The sequence below is a fragment of the Cetorhinus maximus genome, chromosome 1, assembly GCF_964194155.1.
Source record: "Cetorhinus maximus chromosome 1, sCetMax3.hap1.1, whole genome shotgun sequence".
Taxonomy (NCBI): Eukaryota; Metazoa; Chordata; class Chondrichthyes; order Lamniformes; family Cetorhinidae; genus Cetorhinus; species Cetorhinus maximus.
This window is the reverse complement of record NC_135879.1, coordinates 141,579,841-141,597,762: the sequence shown is the minus strand read 5'-3', so window position 1 is coordinate 141,597,762 and position 17,922 is coordinate 141,579,841. Positions and strand designations below refer to the sequence as shown.

The window sequence follows — 17,922 nt, the reverse complement described above, 5'->3', positions numbered from 1 at the left end:
ACCTATCACTGATTCTTCCTGCTTTACCTGTACACAAACCACAGGTTTTTCCTGTGCCTGAACCTTAGAATCCACTTCCAGAACTTTTCTGCATCCCAATAATTCCAACATATTTTCCCTGTAATTTCTTTGTGTGCCCAAATTTATTGCAATGAAAACACCTCAATTTTTGAGTGTCACTTCTACCCTCAACATATTCCTTTTTAGTGTGAGAAAAAACCTCATGGGAATATCCACCTATTCCTTCTCTTCCCTGATTACCTACCTTCCTTTCACCTTCCTACTTTCCATCTTTCTCTGATTTAAAAGGGTGACCAAAAAAAGGCTGAGGTCCATGAACTAACTCATAATCATCAGTTATCTCTGCTGTTTGCCTTACCGTCTTAACTCTCTGTTCCTCCACATAAGTCCTCACAACTGAAGGAATTGAATCTCAAAATTATTCCAAAATAATTACTTCTCTAAGAGCTGCATATGTTGTCTTTACCTTTAATCCACCAGTCAAAATTACTTTGTTTTACTTTCTCAAACTCAATATAAGTTGCCCGGGCTGTTTCCTTGCATTCCAAAATACTGACTGTATGCCTCAGGAACCAATTTATATGCACTCAGAATAGCCTTTTTTTACCACATCATAATCCACCAACATTTCTCCTGACAGTGAATCATAAACCTCATGAGTGCTACCCACTAACCTAGACTGTAACAGTAATGTCCAGTTTTCTTGTGGCCATTTCATCTGTTTAGCTATCTTTTCAAATGAAATAAAGAATGCCTCTACATCTCTTTCTTCAAACTTTGGAAGAGTTTACACAAACTTAAACAGCTCCCCACTGGGTTTTAGGTTAAAGGTTTTTTTCATCATCAGACCCTACCTCAGCATCTGAGGTCTTTTTTTTAAATTCCAGCTTTCTAAGTTCGTGCTCTCTGTCTCTTTCCTTCACCCTGCCTCCATTGCTAACTGTTCCCTTTGGAGATCAAGTTTTCTCAATTCCATTTCCTTTCGGAATACTATTTCTTTTTCTGCTGCCTCTAGTTCAAGTTTTTTTTCATTTCCATTGCTTGTTCAAATTCAAGCTCCTTCATTTGTAACTGAAGCCTCTCTAGTTCCAGCTGTGACTCTCTGGTGTCAGGCATCACTTCCAACTTCGAATGCTGTGCTATCACTTCAACTATGTCTGCTTTCTTTGCCCCGACAGGTAACCTCAACTGCAACTTATCCGCCAACTCTTAACTTACCCTTAGATGCTCTTTTTAACCCAATCATAGTTATACCTTCTACTTCCAAAATGCTTTAGCCATGGATGCAGCCATTTTTGCAGTCACACCACTTTAAAAATCCCCCACGCTAACTCCTGGATTCAAAGTGCTTCTTGTACTCGTAACCTTAAGCTTAACCAACTCCAAACCAGTCAAGAAATTTCAAATATCCCATGTTTTGATATGGCAAATGATGTACGCTAGGCGAATCAAATCTACGAGACAAACTTGATCGCGCTATCACAATGGTTTTGCAATTTGTGTTTATTTTGAGATGCTTGCCCTTAATTCAGAAGTGATAAATCCACCAAGACTTGAGATTTTTTAAAAAACTAAAATTAAAATATTTATTAGCAAAACTTATTACAAGCACATACATGGAACTACAAATTACTGCTATAATAACTTCTAAAATCTCTAATTAACCTGTATCCCAATTACATCCCTTTAAGGCAACGGTCCGAAAATAGATATTTTAGATTTTAAACAGATCCAGCAAATTAACACACTACCTTGGACAGTGGAATTCAAAATTAAAACCAGTGCATCAGCTTTCTCCAGCTTTGGTTTCTGTGGACAGTAGGCTTAATGCACAAATATTGGAGGCTTCTTGGAGGTGACTTCACACAGTTCTATCAGATCTTACAATTCCTTCCCCTGACACAGTCTCATTCTCCTTGATACATGTTTCACCCTTTTTAATATATAAATTCCATTGTTTTCATATGACTATGGAACTTTACCTTTCTTATAAAATAAATCTTTTCATGTTGCTAGTATTCTCATTAACCTCTTCGAAATTGAAATCCCCCTTCATCTATCTAAAAATGCAAATTCCCTTTACACCTTACATGCTAAGACCCCAACCATGTTTACTCATTAGCATATTAAAGACACTTCTACACCTTACTTCTTTTGATAACTTCAACTTGCAGTCTGCTTGGCTACAAAATATAATTAAATCTCTCTCTCTCACACACACTCACTCTCACTCACTCACTCACTCACACTCTCACTCACTCACACTCTCACTCTCACACTCGCACACACACTCACTCGCGCGCACACACTCACTCACACTCACTCACACTCACTCACACACACACACACACACACACACACAATACCACCCCCCATAAACCAGAAAAATATTATGAAAATTATTCTACCTTCATGGTACTTGTAGATGGTACACACTGCTGCTACTGTACATTGGTGGTGGAGGGAGTGAATGTTTGTGGATGGAGTGCCAATAAAACGGGCTGCTTTGTTTTGAATGGTGTCGAGCTTCTTGAGTGTTGTTGGAGCTGCACTCATCCAGGCATGTGGAGAGTATTCCATCACACTGTTGATAGTGGGGGTTTCAGCAATGGTAATGCCATTGAATGCCGAGGGGCGATGGTTATATTCTCTCTGGTTGGAGATGGTCATTGCCTGGCACTTGTGTGGCGTGAATGTTACTTGCCACTTGTCAGCCCAAGCCTAGATATTGTCCAAATCTTGCTGCGTTTGGACATGGACTGCTTCAACATCTGAGGAGTCACGAATGGTACTGAACATTGTCCAGTCATCAGCAAATATCCCCACTTCTGAACTTATTATGGAAGGAAGGTCATTGATGGAGCAGCTATAAATCAGGAAATGGAAGGAAGGGAGGAACTCACAAAAAATTACTATTACCAGAGAAGTGGTACTGAGTAAATTGTTGGAGCTGCAGGCTGACAAGTGCCTGGGTCCTGATGGACTTCATCCTAGGGTCTTAAAAGAAGTGGCTAGTGAGATAGCTGATGCATTGGTTTTAATTTTTCAAAATTCCCCAGATTCGGGGAAGGTCCGATTAGATTGGAAGATAGCCAATGTAACTCCATTATTTAAAAAGGGAGGGACACAGAAAGCAGGAAACTACTGGCCAGTTAGCTTCACATCTGTCATAGGGGAAATGTTAGAAACTATTATTAGAGAAGCTATAGCAGGACACTTGGGTAATTTCAAGGTAATCAGGCAGAGTCAGCATGGTTTTGTGAAAGGGAAATAATGTTTAACTAACTTATTGGAGTTCTTTGGGGAAGTAACAAGCGCTGTGGATAAAGGGGAACCTGTGGATGTACTGTACTTGGATTTCCGGAAGGCATTTGATGAAGTGCCACATCAAAGGTTATTGCATAAAATAGAAGTTTATGGTATGGGGGTAACATATTGGTATGGATAGAAGATTGGCTGGCTAACAAGCAGAGAGTAGGCATAAATGGGTCTTTTTGAGGTTGGCAAGATGTAACGAGCGGTGTGCCACAGGGATCAGTGCTGAAACCTCAGATGTTTATAATTTATATAAATGACTTGGATATGGATGGGATGGTTGCCAAATTTGCTGGTGACACAAAGATAGGTGGATAAGTTAGTGTGCAAAAATCTGGCATATGGAGTATAATGTGGGAAAATGTGAAATTGTCCATTTTGGCAGGAAGAATAAAAGAGAAGCATATTATCTAAACGGTAAGTGAGAGATTGCAGTGCGCTGAAATGCAGAGGGATCTGGGTGTCTCAGTGCATGAATCGCAAAAGGCTAGTATGCAGGTACAGAAAGTGATTAGGAAAGCCAATAGAATGTTATCATTTATTGCGAGGGAAATTGAATTCAAAAGCAGGGAGGGTTATGCTTCAATTATACAGAGCACTAGTGAGACCACACCTGGAGTATTGGTATTGGTCACTTTATTTAAGGAAAGATGTAAATGCGTTGGAAGCAGTTCAGAGAAGGTTTACCAGACTAATACCTGGTATGGGTGGGTTGCCTTATGAGGAAAGGTCGGACAGGCTAGGCTTGTATCCGCTGGAGTTTAGAAGAGTTAGAAGCGACTTGATTGAAACATATAAAACCCTGAGGGGCCTTGACAGGATGGATGTGGAGTGGATGTTTCTCCTCTTTTGGGAGAATCTAGAACTAGGGGTCACTGTTTAAAAATGAGTTGCCCATTTAAAATGGAGATGAAGCAAAATTTTTACTCTGAGGGTCGTGAGTCTTAGGAACTTTCTTCCTGAAAAGGCAGTGGAAGCAGAGTCTTTGAATATTTTTAAGACAGAGGTGGATAGATTCTTGGTAAGCGAGGGGGTGATAGGTTATCAGGGGTGGGTCAGATGCAGATTTCAGGTTGCTATCAGATCAGCCATGATCTTATTAAATGCCGGGGCATGCTCAAGGGGCCAAATGGCCCACTCCTCCTTGTTCGTATGTAGGATAGTTGGGCCTAGGACACTACCCTGAGGAACTCCATCAGTGATGCCCTGGAATTGAGTTGCCTGACCTCCGATTCAGGGGCAATAAAGGATAAGCAACAAATGCTGGCCTTGCCAGCAACACCCTCACCCCATGAAAGAATAAATTTTTTAAAATTGCAAACCAAGTTCAATGAGGGTACTGTTTGAGGGTACTGTTAGCCCATAAAAACTGAATTGTAAATAGCTCATTTTTGACTTGTTTCCTTTTTTGCAGAGACTTAATAGAAGAACTTCATCCCATTATAAAAGAAGCACTTGAAAGAAGACCAGAGGTAAATAAAAACTGAACTGAACATTTCATCATTAATTTTTCAGATGATCTACTTAGAAAGTTTGATTTTGTATGTGTGGTCTTGTTGTGAAGGTTTTTGCACACAGGATTTCCACAAAGTAATAGAAGCTGGCAGCCATTTTTCTGAGTTTGAAATTTTGAAGCTGTTTTCTTCATTTCAGTCGCATGCAAATGATTCTCAGCAAAGAATATTTAATAATAAAGTGAGTGCGTTCTGCCAAACTCTTTCCCAATTCACTGACATTTACCCTTTCAAAATCCCAACTGTCTCGCGATTGTCCATCGGTTTACAATGACAATTATGTAGCTTATGATCTGCTCCACCACACCCATTAAAACCATTACTCCCTCTCATCCTGTTCTTCCAGATTCGGCCCTCACCTCCACTCCTTTAAGTGAGAGGGGCGTAGACTTGAAAGGATAGAGCAATTAACTGAGTAAGCTATTCATTGCAAGATCTGACTGGACTGCGTAAAGCATGATTTTGACCCAATCTTGTCTGTCAAAATTGCTCACTATTCCAGGAACATTCTGGAATGCAAAGATAACATCTGATTCTGTTCTCTGCTGCAAACTGTCTTTTTAAACCCTCTCACGGTCTCCTCCACCCTCATCTCCAACAACAATGGGCTTTGTCAATAGAGGAATGAAGTACAAAAAGCAGCGATGTTGTGTTGAACTTGTATAGGTCACTGGTTTGGCCTCAGCGAATGGTTATGATTTAGAGTGCACTTCCTGAATGTGGTGGAGGGATGGACTATTGAAGCTTTCAAAAGGGAATTGGATCATTATGTGAAAAGGAAAACTTTTCAGGACCATGGGCACAGGGTAGGGAAGTAGCACTAGGTGAATTGCCCCTTCAGAGGGCCAGTACAGACATGGTGGGTCGATGGCCTCCTTCTGTGCTGTAACCATTCTATGATTATGGTTCTAACGAGTGCGAGAATACCTTTTGTCAATAAGATTAAGACCATCCACTTAGCTGGCTCTGTTGCTTCCCAACTTATCCTCTTCCACCAGGTCAGACTTTTTCGAAGGTTCCCCTCTGCCCTAGCCCTGAACTTTCATCTTTGTCCAGCTTCTCACCTATATACCCTCATGCCTTCTCCAAGCTCATTGTGCCTCTCCTCGACCCTATTCCTACTAACCTGCTGACCATCCAACTTATCTTCCTAGCTGCCATGTTAGCTCATACTGTTAACAGTTCACTTTGCCCTGGTACTGTTGCCCTCTCCCTCAAACCTAAGGTCATGATTCTTTTTTTTAAAAAAAAGCCCTTACCCCCTCAATCTGTGTAAACTGCCACCCCATCTCTGACCTCACTTTCTTCTCAAAAGTTCTCGAATGTGTGGTCGCTGCCTAAATCTGTGTCCATTTTTCCCAGATCTTTTTGTTTGAATTCCATACTACTGAAACAGCTGTTATCAAAGTACATATGACCTCCTGTGCGACCGTGACATTGTTAAACTGACCTTCCAGTCGTTCTCAACTTGTCTGCTGCCTTTGATGTGGTTGACCATACTATCTTCCTCCAGTGCTTCTCTACTGTTTTCTAGCTGCGTTGACTGCAATTGCCAGGTTTCATTCTTACCATAGTCAGCTAAGCTTCTCTTTCTTCTCCCACATGGTTACATCTGGTGGTCCCAAGGATCTTTCTTGACACCCTCTTATACTTAACTACATGGCGCCCTTCGGCGACATCATCCACAGATAGTGTCAGTTTCCATTAATACACTGACAACATCTAATTCTGCTTCACCACTGCTGTGGCAGTGCTCTAAAAGTTTATTTAACAGTTCATGCAGAATACCTCTCTTCATAGCATCATGTATCTAGTTTCAATCGCCTAGGCCTCAGGTCTCACCCTTATATGTACAGCCACCTCCTGCTGCTTACCCCCCAGCCAACTCCATTACAGCCTCTGAAGAAGTAGTGTGCCACTCTATATGAAGTTTAAGTTTCCACGCACTCCAACTTCACCCTAATGAATTTGTTCAGAGCATCCAATAGTGTGTCACCATACAAGTATGCCTTTACAGCTCCATGAAACTTCCTCTGTGTGCTTTCACTGCCACATGTTCATGTAGTCAGCAAACCTTCTTGTTGCCGTTCTTCTCCCCCAACTTTTTGCCTCCACTCTTCCTTTTCTCCTCCTTAGCCCTTCTCCCTCTCTTCCCTCTCCTCCAAGACAGAGTTTAGACTGGTTTATATAATTGAACCTCTCTGACAAAGGGGCAATAGACTTTAATTGATTACCATAAAAATAAGTGGCATTTGAAAGTGAATGGTATGTTTTACTAAAGCGTTATGGTAATTATTTGTCATCTGTTCTTAAATTATTTTTAAAATTGCCTCTTTGGAATAATGTGGTGTAAGAGGATTGTCATTTTTTTGATCTTTGCACCAGAAAAAATGATACGGTAGCAATTTAATTTGGAGAATGTGCGGAGGTAGCGGTACAATGTTTTATTTAAACAAGTGGAACTGACCTCAATACATAGCAACAGCCACAACTGAGTTATGTTTGTTTGGAACCTGTTTTGTATTCAGTTTATACAATTCGTGGCTGTAGATCTTAAAAATTTATTTACGTAAATGAAAAAACTAGACCTATCTTTATTGTGGTATCATGGAAGGATTCTGTAGTTCCATTCAATATTTCAGCTAAGAGTTGTGGTTGCTTCTCTTGATGTGTGGAGATTTCAGAGCATGTGGTTTTTGTTACTTCTCAAGTATTTTATACAATTTTTGCAGATATTTGACTTAACCATTGCAATACAGAAAGGCAATGTTTTGTAGCTTCACTAACATTTTGTTTTTTGCAACCAAACCCAGCCCATAAGAGCTGATGTTTAGCTGTATTGTCAGAAGTTGTCCATTTGAAAAAGAATATTACGCTGCTCAATAGCCAACTGCATGATTTGTCAATTCCTAACTACGTTAATTTGAAAATTTGCATACACCATTTCTTCAAGATAATAAGATAGATTTTGAAAGTTGTCAAGCATATTTTATAGCCCATGGATTAAAGAGATGCTTTTGTGTAGTGATGTCCTTAATGATTCTAATTAGGTTGTTACAATATCTGCAACTTCAGACATTTATGGGCTATGTTCACACACTCGCTATAATTTTTATTTACAGTGAGTTGTTTAAGCAACTTTAAGCGGAGGTTTCATTTTACTTGTATTGTCGGGTGCACTGTGGAACTTTAAAACGCAGGAACTAAGTAATATTTGTATCTATGATGCAGAATATGAAACGACGCAGGCGTCGAGATATTTTACGAGTGCAACTTGTGAGGATCTTTGAGCTACTCGCAGATGCTGGTGTAATTAGTCACAGGTAAGGAACAAATGTACAATTAGTTTCTAATCCTATGTCAACAAATTGCAACAGAAAAATTATGCTATCAAAGATGTACTACACAGTTATTAATTGCTGTGACTGATGTGAAGCCGAGCTATGAAGACCAGAAACATCCTTGCTTTCTACTCATGTAGCCTACTCAACTAGGCTAGCAAGGGACATAATATATTTAACCTCTGTGCTCGTGGCTGCAGAGGGAAAAATGTCAGGATTGTTTTCAGTAGTGGTGTTTCACATAGTTGAATAATTTAATGAAATTCTTTATGTAGGCAATACACAAAAGAATAATCTTTATCCCCACCACAATCTCCTGTACCCAAGATCGGAGCAGTGGCTGTGAACTTGGGTAGGAGGCTTTATATGGAGAGAGAGGGTTAAGGGAGGACAGTGAAGGGCAGCAAAAGAGGATTGTTGGCAAGGTGAGTAGAGATAGGCATTGAAATCATGGAGGATGAGGACTTCCTTAGTGTAGAAGCTGAGGAGGAAAGAAATCTTGGTGAGAAACTCATGATTGGGCTTCGGAGGATGGCAGGAAGCAAGGATATTATGGGGGAAGTGAGAGACCTGGAAGAAGTGAGGTGCTCAAAGGAGGGTATGATATTAGACGACTAGGAGGTGAGACCAAGGTGTGATCTTTAGATAAGGGTGACACTGTCAAGGTCAGCAGATTGGGCAAAAGAGATCGTGGAAGGTATATCCGGTTTTGGCGGCTTCCTGAAGATGTGAGGCATCACTTACTGTGAGCCAAGTACCTGTCAAAATCAGTGCAATCATCCAAAATAAGATTGTGGATGGAAATGGGCTTGCTTTCAAATGAATGGATATTCTTGAGGGAAATGTGGAGGAGGGTGATACCCTGGCAGAGTGCAAAGGGGAAATAAAGGAAAGAGTGAGCGCGGTGCAAAGAAGGTTAACAGGATTGGCACAGGCAAACAAAGTGGGAGGGTTGACAAAAGAAAATGGGGCAGCTGGGGTTGCTGCTTAAAAGGAGGAGTGACAGTTGACTTACTGCATCAGCATTGATATGATTAGAGGTTATATTCCACTAAACATAAAATTATACATTATTAAAATAAATTTTTTCTTTTGTTTATCCTTTACATTCATATCGATATTGTGGGATGGGTCACGATTTTTGTGCATAGATTCGTTTCTATATTTGGAGACTCTTGATTATCTGTCAACTTCAGTTATTCACTGTGTTGTTCCATTGTGCCAGATAATTGGGGTGCCAGATTGTTAGGATCCCACTGCACCATTTTGTATATTGGCCATTTTTTTTGAAGCACAAGCAGTTGGGTGCAATTTCTTTCATTTTGTTCTCTGGCCATAGAAAGGAAGTGTTCACAAGGCAAAGCTATAAGTTTTTAACAATCGCTGAGAAATAAGAAAAAGCTTAGGAAGGAAATATTTATGTTTTATTAAAAAAAACATTATTTCCTGACATTGGAAAAATTTAGACCCAAGTGCAATATTTTCTCCGAACAATTTGTGCATGGTTTTGCATTGTTAATTTGTTTCAAAAATGAAATGAGCTGCAGACTGCCAGTGGCTCTCAGCACTTGGCAGGGAATTCATTTTTAATTTACACGTAGCTGAAATTTTGTTTACACTCAATATAAAAAGTAAGAAAACCTTATGTAGATTTAGTCAGTTAAGTTGTAAACAGTTTTTGGTTTAAAATTTGTTGTCATTAGAACATGTTATTTAAACAAATGTTTACATTAGTCAATGGTAATTCTTCCAAACTGGTTATCATTACAAGAGGTGAAATTATGCTCTTGGTATAATTTTGAAATAATAGTTGAGAAAGAAAAAAAGCTTTTATTATTCAGCATTCATACTGAACGTCATGTTAAACAAGCTGCATTGCTTGATTTGTCCAATTTACTCAGTTCATTGTCATGAAACTGCAGTTTCCTCCCAAACTTAGTGGGTTGCTGAGCATGTGCCGGCACAGACACATCGTAAATTCTGCCATGTGTCGGGATTTTCACGTGCAATATGGCATTCCAGATTTTGAAGGAAAGCAAAGCTCCCAATCAATATAACCTACTTAACTTAAGAACACATTTCAATTCACCTGGGTGTGCTAGCATTAATGCAGATGGGTTATCATGGAGTTGTGAGTACTTATACTGATAGAATTAATTTAATACACCTTTTGGTATCAGTGTGTGCAGTCTTTTGGAGGTAGGGTGTTAAAGTTATATGATTGTCTGGAGATAGCATGGTATCATTCTAGTGTTGAACATTCTAATTGGTGATTCTGATTAAGAAAGAACAACTACAATTGAACTACAATTTATCTGTACATTACTTGAAATGTATCCTGGTATAATGATGGCATAGGTTTTTCTTACAGTTGGTTTGCTTTGTTTATGTTTCTGGTTTTCTTATGTATTCTCTGTTTTTCTTCCCCACCCCACCCCACCCCCAAATATTAGTGGAAGTGGAGGCCTTGATAATGAAACACATTCCCTCAATAACACTTTGTTGGAGTATGTTGATCTAACAAGGCAGCTACTCGAAGCTGAGAACGACAAGGATTCTGACACGTTAAAGGATATCCGATGCCATTTCAGTGCCTTGGTGGCAAATATCATTCAAAATGTCCCAGGTATGCATGATTGCAAAATAAGCAGTGTGTTAATGTGGTAATTTTAAAAATTAAATAAGTGCCAATGTGTCCAACAAACATGTGAACTAGGGAAGGAAATATGCCGTCCTTACCTGGTCTGGCCTATCTGTGACTCCAGTCCCACAGCAAATTGGTTAACCCTTAAATCCCTCTCAAATGGCCTAGCAGGCCTTTCAGTTATATCAAACTGCTACGAAGCCTAAAAGGAATGAAACCAGATGGACCGCTCAGCATTGACCTAGGCACCGGAAATAACAACGGCACACCCGGCCCTGTTGACCCTGCAAAATCCTCCTTCCTAACAAATGAGGGCTTGCGCCAAAATTGGGAAAGCTGTCCCACAGACTCGCCAAGTGACAGCTTGACATAGTCATTCTCAGAGAATTACACCTAATAGATAATGTCCAGGACACCACCATCACCACACCTGGCAGGACAGAGCCATCAGAGGTGGCAGCACAGTGGTATAGAGTCAATGTTGAGGACTCCCAGGGCAACTCATGAGGGAGTTGACTCCAGACCCCACGAAGTCTCATGGCACCCAGTCAAACATGGACAAGGAAACCTCCTGCTGATTACCACGTACCACCAGCTGATGAATGAGTGCTCCTTCATGTTGAACACCAATTAGAAGAAGCACTGAGGGTGGCAAGGGCACAGAATGTTCTCTGGGTGGGAGACTTCAATGTCCATCACCAAGAGTGGCTCAGCAGCACCACTACTGATCAAGCTGGCTGTGTCCTAAAGGACATAGCTGCTAGATTGGGTCTGCTACAGGTAGTGAGAGAACCAACAGGAAGAAAAAACGTATTTGACCTCGTCCTCACCAAGCTACCTGTCACAGATGCATTCCTCCATGATAGTATTGGTAGGAGTGACCACCACACAGTCCTTGTGGAGGCAAAGTCCTACCTTCACAATGAAGGATACCCTCCATCATGTTATGTGGCGCTACCACCATGCTGGATGGAATAGATTTTGAACAAATCTAGCAAGTCAAAATTGGCATCCATGAGGCACTGTGGGCCATCAGCTGCCGCAGCATTGTATTCAACTGCCCTTGACATCAAGGCAGCATTTGACCCGAGTGTGGCATCAAGGAACCCGAGCAAAACTGGAGTCAATGGGAATCGGGGGGAAAACCCTTCACTGGTTGGTGTCATATGTAGCACAAAGGAAGATAGTTGTGGTTGTTGGAGGTCAATGATCTCAGTCCTGGGACATCGCTGCAGGAGTTCCCTAGGGTAGAGTTTCTAGGCCCAACCATCTTCAGCTGCTTCATCAATGAACTTTCTTCCATCATAAGATCAGAAGTAGGGATTTTCACTAATGACTGCACAATGGTTCAGCACCATTCATGACTCCTCAGATACTGAAGCAGTCCGTATCCATGTGCAGCAAGCTCTGGACAGCATTCAGGCTTGGGCTCATAAGTGGCAGGTAACATTTGCGCCACACAAGTGCCAGGCAATGACTATCTCCTACAAGAGAAAACCTAACCATCATCCCTTGACATTCAATGGCATTACCATCACTTAATATCTCATTATCAATGTCCGGGGGTAACCATTGATGTACTGGACCAGCCATATAAATACTGTTAGTTCAAGAGCAGGTCAAAGGCTGGGAGTTCTGCGTAGAGTAACTCATCTATTGACACTCCAAAGCCTGTCCGCCGGCCACAAGATACAAGCCAGGAGTTCAGGAGTCTGATGGAATACATCCCACTTGCCTGGATGAGTGCAGCTCCAACAGTACTCAAGGAGCTCCACACCACCAGAACAAAGCAGCTCGCTTGATTAGCACCCCATCCACCACCTTAAACATTCACCCCCTCCAACCACTGACCCTTAGTGGCCACAGTGTGTATCATCTGCAAGACACACTGCAGCAACTCAAGGCTCTTTCGACAGCACCTTCCAAACCCATGACCTCTAGCACCAAGAAGGATAAGTGCAGCAGATGCATGGGAACTCCACCACCTGCAAGTCTCCCTCTACGCCACACACCATCTTAACTTGGAATTATATTGCTGTTCCTACAACACAGGAATTGCAGCACTTCAAGAAGGTTGCTCACCACCACTTCCTCGAGGGCAATTAGGGATGGGGAATAAATGCTGGCCTAGCCAACGATGCCCACATCCCATGGATGAATAAATAAAATAAGGACTTGGACTATACCACGGTACTTACCTGGGTAGTTACCCAGGAAATGTTGTACAGATTAAAACCTGGTCTAATGTCTGGGTAACTACACAACTGACCCCTTGTCCTCCTCCAATCTACCCGCTTCCCCCAGTCTACCCACCCACCTACCACCTCACCCATTTAACTACCCACTCACTCAGTAACATTCATTGACTACTGGGTCATTTTTGGGTTGGCAAGATGTGACTAGTGGAGTGCCATAGGGATCGGTGCTGGGGCTCCAGCTATTTACAATTTATACCAATGACTTGGATGAAGGGACTGAATGTATGGTTGCTAAATTTACTGATGACACAAAGATAGGTAGGAAAGTAAGTTGTGAAGACAATGTAAGGAGCCTGCAAAGGGATAGAGATGGGTTGAGTGAGTGGGCAAAAATTTGGCAGATGGTGTATAATGTGGGCAAATATGGATTTGTCCACTTTGCTTGGAAGAATTGAAAGGACAAAGATGGACCGGAAATAAAAGTCCTGAATTGGGGGAAGGCCAATTTCAATATGATAAGACAGGATATGGCCAAAGTGGAGTGGGAGCAGCTACTTGTAGGAAAGTCAATATCAGAACAGTGGGAGTCATTCAAAAAGAAAATAGTGAGAGTTCAGGGCCAACATGTTCCCATAAAGGTGAAGGGTAGGACCAACAAGTCCAGGGAACCCTGGATGTCAAGGGATATAAAGGATTGGATATGGAAAAAAAAGGCAGGCTTAAGGCAGATACAGAGGGAGAAAACAGCGGAAGCCCTAGAGGAGTACAGAAAGTAGAGGGGGGGTACTTAAAAAAAAAGTAACTCGGAGACCGAAGAGGTGGCATGAAAAAACACTGCGGGTGAGATAAAGGAAAATCCCAAGCCATTTTATAAATATATTAAAGGCAAGAGTATAACCAGGGAAAGAGTCGAGCCCATTTGGGACCAAAGTGGCAATCTGTGCATGGAGCCGGAGGACATAGGTGAGGTTTTGAGTGATTACTTTTCATCTATGTTCACTATGGAGAAGGACAATGTAGGTGTAGAAATCAGGGAGGAAGACTGTGATATACTTGAACAAATTATCATTGAAAGGGAGGAGGTTTTAGTGGGCTTAAAAGTGGATAAATCTCCAGTCCCAGATGAGATGTATCCCAGACTGCTATGTGAGGCAAGGGAGGAGATTGCAGGGGCTCTGATACTAATTTCCCAATCCTCTCTAGCCACAGGAGAGGTGCCAGAGGACTGGAGGACAGCGAATGTGGTACCATTATTTAAGAAGGGTAGTAGGGATAAGCCAGGTAATTACAGGCCAGTGAGTCTCTCATCAGTGGTAGGGAAACTACTGGAAAAAATTCTGTGGGACAGGACTAATCACCACTTGGAGAGGCAGGGATTAATCAGAGATAATCAGCATGGCTTTGTCAGGGGGACATCATGTCCAACAAATTTGATTGAATTTTTCGAGGAAGTGACTAGTTGTGTAAATGAGGGTAGTGTAGTTGATGTAGTCTACATGGACTTCAGTAAGGCTTTTGACAAGGTAAATTGGATCCAAAATTGGCTTAGTGGCAGGAGGCAGAGGGTGATGGTCGAATGTTGTTTTTGCAATTGGAAGCCTGTGACGAGTGGTGTTCCGCAAGGATCGGTGCTGGGACCCTTGCTGTTTGTAGTATACATTCATGATTTAAATGTGAATATAGGAGATATGATCACTAAGTTCGCAGATGACATGAAAATTGATGGTGTCGTAAATAGTGAGGAGGAAAGCCTTAGATCACAGGACGATATAGATGGGCAGAGCAGTGGCAAAGGGAATTTAATCGTGGTAAGTGTGAAGTGATACATTTTGGGAGGACTAACACAGCAAGGGAATACACAATGAACGGTAGGACCCTAGGAAGTACAGAGGATCAGAAGGACTTTGGTGTACATGTCCATAGATGCCTGAAGGCAGCAGCACAGGTAGACAAGGTGGTTAAGAAGGCATATGGGATACTTGCCTTTATTAGCCGAGGCTAGAATATAAGAGCAGGGAGGTTATGTTGGAGCTGTGTAAATCGCTAGTTAGGCTACAGCTAGAGTACTGTGTGCAGCTCTGGCCGCTACACTATGGGAAAGATGTGATTGTACTGGAGAGGGTGCAGAGAATATTCACCAGGATGTTGCCTAGGCTGGAGCGTTTCATCTATGAAGAGAGACTGGATAGGCTAGAGCAGAGAAGGCTGAGGGGGAACCTGATAGAGGTAGACAAAATTATGAGGGGCATATATAGGGTAGATAGGGAGAAACTTTTTCCTTTAGCTGAGGTGCCAATAACCAGGGGGCATAAATTTAAGATAAGGGGCAGGAGGTTTAGAGGGGATTTGAGGAAATATTTTTTCACCCAGAGGGTGATTGGAATCTAGAACACACTGCCTGAGGGGGTGGTAGAGGCAGGAACCCTCACAACATTTAAGAAGTATTATAGGCCAATTACCGCTCCATCAGTCTACTCTCGATCATAATTAAAGTAATGGAAGGGGTCATCAACAGTGCTATCAAGTGGCACTTGCTTAGCAATAACCTGCTCATTGATGCCCAGCTTGGGTTCCGCCAGGGCCACTCAGCTCCTGACCTCATTACAGCCTTGGTTCAAACATGGACAAAAGAGCTGAACTCCCAAGGTGAGATGAGAGTGACATCAAGGCAGCATTTGACCAAGTGTAGCATCAAGGAGCCTTAGCAAAACTGGAGTCAATGGGAATTGGGGAAAACTCTCCGCTGGTTGGAATCATACCTAGCACAAAGGAAGGTGGCTGTTGGAGGTCAGCCATCTCAGCTCCAGGACATCACTGCAGGAGTTCCTCAGGGTCGTGTCCTAGGCCCAGCCATCTTCAATGACCTTCCTTCCATCATAAGGTCAGAAGTTGGGATGCTCGCTGATGATTACACAATGTTCAGCACCATTTGTGACTCCTCAGATACTAAAGCAGTCCATGTCTAAATGCAGCAAGATCTGGACAATATCCAGGCTTGGGCTGACAAGTGGCAAGTAACATTCATGCCACACAAGTGACAGGCAATGACTATCTCCAACAAGAGAGAATCCAACCATTGCCCCTTGATGTTCAATGGCATTACCATCATTGAATTCCCCCACTATCAACATCCTGGGGGTTACCATTGACCAGAAACTGAACTGGACTAGCCATATAAATACTGTGGCTACAAGAGCAGGTCAGAGGCTAGGAATCATGTGATGAGTAACTCACCTCCTGACTCTTCAAAGCCTGTCCACCATCTACAAGGCACAAGTCAGGAATGTGATGGAATACTCCCCACTTGCCTGAATGAGTACAGCTCCTGCAACACGGAAGAAGCTGGACACCTTCCAGGACAAAGTAGTCCACTTGATTGGCACCACATCCACAAACATTCACTCCCTCCACCACCGACGCACAGTAGCAGTAGTGTGTACCATCTACAAGATGCACCATCGACAAGGAATTCACCAAGGCTCCTTAGACAGCACCTTCCAAACCCACGAGCACTACCACCTAGAAGGACAAGGACAGCACATAGGTGGGAACACAACCACCTGGAAGTTTCCCTCCAAGTTACTCACCATCCTGACTTGGAAATATATTGCCGTTCCTTCACAGTCGCTGGGTCAAAATCCTGGAACTCCCTTCCTAACAGTACTGTGGGTGTACCTACAGCACATGGACTGCAGCGGTTCAAGAAGGCAGCTCACCTCCACCTTCTCAAGGGCAACTAGGGATGGGCAATAAATGCTGGCCAGCCAGCGAAGCCCACATTCCATGAATGAGTAAAAAAAAAAGATGAGCACTTGAAATGCCATAGCATACAGGGCAATGGGCCAAGTGCTGGAAAAATGGGATTAGAATAGATAGGTGCTTGATGGCTGGCACATACACATTGGGCCGAAGGGCCTGTTTTTGTGCTGTATAACTCTATAACCCTAAAAGCAGTATACTATTTAAATGGGAGAGAGATTGCAGATCTCTGCAGTACAGAGGGATCTGGGTGTCCTGCTACATGAATCACAAAAAATTAGTATGCAGATAAAGCAAGTGATTAAGATGGCAAATGTAATGTTGTCGTCTCTTGCAAGGGGAATGGAATATAATAGTAAGGATGTCTTGCCACAGTTGTACAGGACGTTGGTGAGATCACATCTGAAGTCCTGTGTACAGTTTTGGTCTCCTTATTTAAGAAAGGATATGAATGCATTGGAAGCAGGCCAGAGAAGATTCCCTCGACTGATACCTGGGATGACGGAGTCAGAGGGTGTGTTACCTTATGCGGAAAAGTTGGGACAGGTTGGGCCTGTATCCGTTGGAGTTTAGCAGAATGAGAGGTAATCTTATTGAAACACATAAGATCCTGATGGGACCTGACAGGGTGGATGTTGAAAGGATGTTTCCCCTTGTGGGAGAGACTGGAACTAGGGGACACAGTTTAAAAATAAATGGTCTCCCACATAAGACTGAGATGCGGAAAAACTTTTTCTCTGAGGGTTGTGAATCTTTAGATCTCTCTTCCCCAGAGAGCAGTGGAGGCAGGGTCATTGAATATTTTTAAGGCAGAGGTAGCTGGATTCCTGATTAACAAGGGAGTCAAAGGATATCGGGGGTACGTGGGAATATAAAATTGAGGCCATAATCTGATTACCCATGATCTTATTGAATGACGGAGCAAGCTCAAGGGGCCAAATGGCCTACTCCTGCTCCTGATTTGTCTGTTCGTTCTCTAAAAATTCAAACTGGACCTTTAAACTTAGCATAGGGCAGCTCGGTGCCATAAAAAGGGAATGTATCCTGCCTTCCCTGACTCTACTCCACTGTGATGGAGTTCCATGATAGACACTGCATGTTCCCGGGAAAGCCGGGCTTGGAAGGTCCCA

General features: G+C 42.4%; 1 protein-coding gene across 12 annotated transcripts in view; it reads left to right on the top strand.

Moving 5' to 3' along the window:
• Positions 1-17,922, top strand: part of fryl (furry homolog, like) — a 594,162-nt gene that overhangs the window by 383,578 nt on the left and 192,662 nt on the right. For all 12 annotated transcript variants that reach the window (XM_078547597.1, XM_078547607.1, XM_078547572.1 and 9 more), the window contains 3 exons: positions 4,751-4,808; positions 8,082-8,173; positions 10,645-10,817. In XM_078547597.1, the coding sequence (XP_078403723.1) occupies positions 4,751-4,808; positions 8,082-8,173; positions 10,645-10,817 (323 nt within the window). The remainder of the gene's footprint in view (positions 1-4,750; positions 4,809-8,081; positions 8,174-10,644; positions 10,818-17,922) is intronic.